Consider the following 1,663-nt stretch of genomic DNA (forward strand, 5'->3'; position numbering starts at 1 on the left):
AAAATGTACAAGCAGAATAACATTTTCTATGTTATCTTTTTCATTTATTAAAATATTTTTTTAATTTTAGTTTTTCTATGTATAATATAGATATTGATTAGATTAGATTTGATAATATTGATTAGATTAATTAATTTTGATTAGAAATAAGAAACTATTTTTCGAAATTTATTAATTTTTGTCACACATTGTTATTAAAAAAATGTTTGTAAGTAATAACAAATAATATAATTTACTTAATTTTGTACAATATTTGTATCTTTTTCATAAATATCTTCTTAAATTTTCGTAAATCTAAAATAATTTACTAGAGAGTATAAAAGATGTGATTAAAAAGAGTCCCCTGGATACGACATTAGTTGCACCTAGAAAGAAGCATAATTTAATCAATTTGTTATTCTATAGTTGCCCTGAATAGTGATAAAATGGAAAGAGGTACGACAGAAATAGGTTTCATTAGTCAAAACGTTGCTTGGAAAGTGAGAGCTATTTCTACCGTTATCGATTTTTACGTGATAATAGAATTTATGGCACTATTAAACTTCCGAGATTGTGTGTTAGAAAAATAGCAATTCGACAGAGCACTGCTTTCCACGCTTTTTATTAGTACCGGAAAAAAGTCTATTCTAGATGGACCATGTCGTTACATCGATGCTAATCTCAAAAATTACAATACAGCTTTCAAATAGTTCTGTCGTGTGAATGCGCGACTCGTAATACTGCAAGTATATTATTCTGCTACATAAAAGATTTTTATGCGCTCGCGAGAAAGGTTCTCGTTATTGTATATTGCTTTAACGTGAACGGAAATAAAATGAAGTGAAAAAATTTTCTATTCCGATACTTAACCGAGTCAAGGTTACTTACCATTCAAAAAAAATTGTGAACTTTGCGGATGTTTTACACAAACACCATTCGATGTCATGTAGCCCCAAATGCACGCGCATTTCCCGTTTCTGCAAACTACTCTATTTTGATTCCAGTTTTCATAACATTCTCCTAAATTCGTGCAAGTTTCACCGAGGACTGCGAAAATATATCAATGTCTTAATAAATAATTTTTACAAAGAAGTTAATTCAGCGCATAAAGTACTCTTACATTTCTTTTTAAAACAGTTTCCGAATCTGTAATAGTCTTCTTTGCTACAGTTACAAACTTTATTTTCTGCTATCTTTATTAATTCCATTATGTCTGCAGTATCATTGCTCTGTTCATTAGTCGCACAAATCGCGCCTGGTGTAATGACGGAACATTGAATGTCCAGTAAACACGGCTTGCCAAATAATGATACTAGAAATATATATGTTAGAATGTTCAAACGTTAGAAATACCATTATTAATGATATAAACATGAAAATTTCAGTTAGCAATATTTTCTTTATGAGACTAAACTATTATAAATGATTACCTGGCATGCATGAATCAATAGATACAGACACATAATTTGCTTTACATAAACAATTCTTTGAAATACATATGGAATTCACCGGTGCACAATCCTCGTCATCAGTGCAATCAGCATTGATACCTAAAATTTTATTACTGCATCATGAGAACATTATTTTACTATTTTTAATGATTATAAAATTTAGGAATTAATTATTTACGTTATATCATTCCTTAAAATTTGTAATTTTTAGAAGTAACAATATATAAAATACA

General features: G+C 28.8%; 1 protein-coding gene across 1 annotated transcript in view; it reads right to left on the reverse strand.

Annotated features, from left to right (window-relative positions):
• Positions 1 to 294: 294 nt before the first annotated feature.
• Positions 295 to 1,663, reverse strand: part of LOC108748301 (prion-like-(Q/N-rich) domain-bearing protein 25) — a 3,740-nt gene continuing 2,371 nt past the window's right edge. Inside the window, exons 10-13 of the mRNA XM_018486352.1 lie at positions 1,410 to 1,529; positions 1,100 to 1,291; positions 868 to 1,026; positions 295 to 365 (exon numbers count right to left, since the gene is read on the reverse strand). Coding sequence (XP_018341854.1) covers positions 295 to 365; positions 868 to 1,026; positions 1,100 to 1,291; positions 1,410 to 1,529 — 542 coding nt within the window. The remainder of the gene's footprint in view (positions 366 to 867; positions 1,027 to 1,099; positions 1,292 to 1,409; positions 1,530 to 1,663) is intronic.

Source organism: Trachymyrmex septentrionalis, unplaced genomic scaffold (genome assembly GCF_001594115.1).
Source record: "Trachymyrmex septentrionalis isolate Tsep2-gDNA-1 unplaced genomic scaffold, Tsep1.0 scaffold22, whole genome shotgun sequence".
NCBI lineage: Eukaryota > Metazoa > Arthropoda > Insecta > Hymenoptera > Formicidae > Trachymyrmex > Trachymyrmex septentrionalis.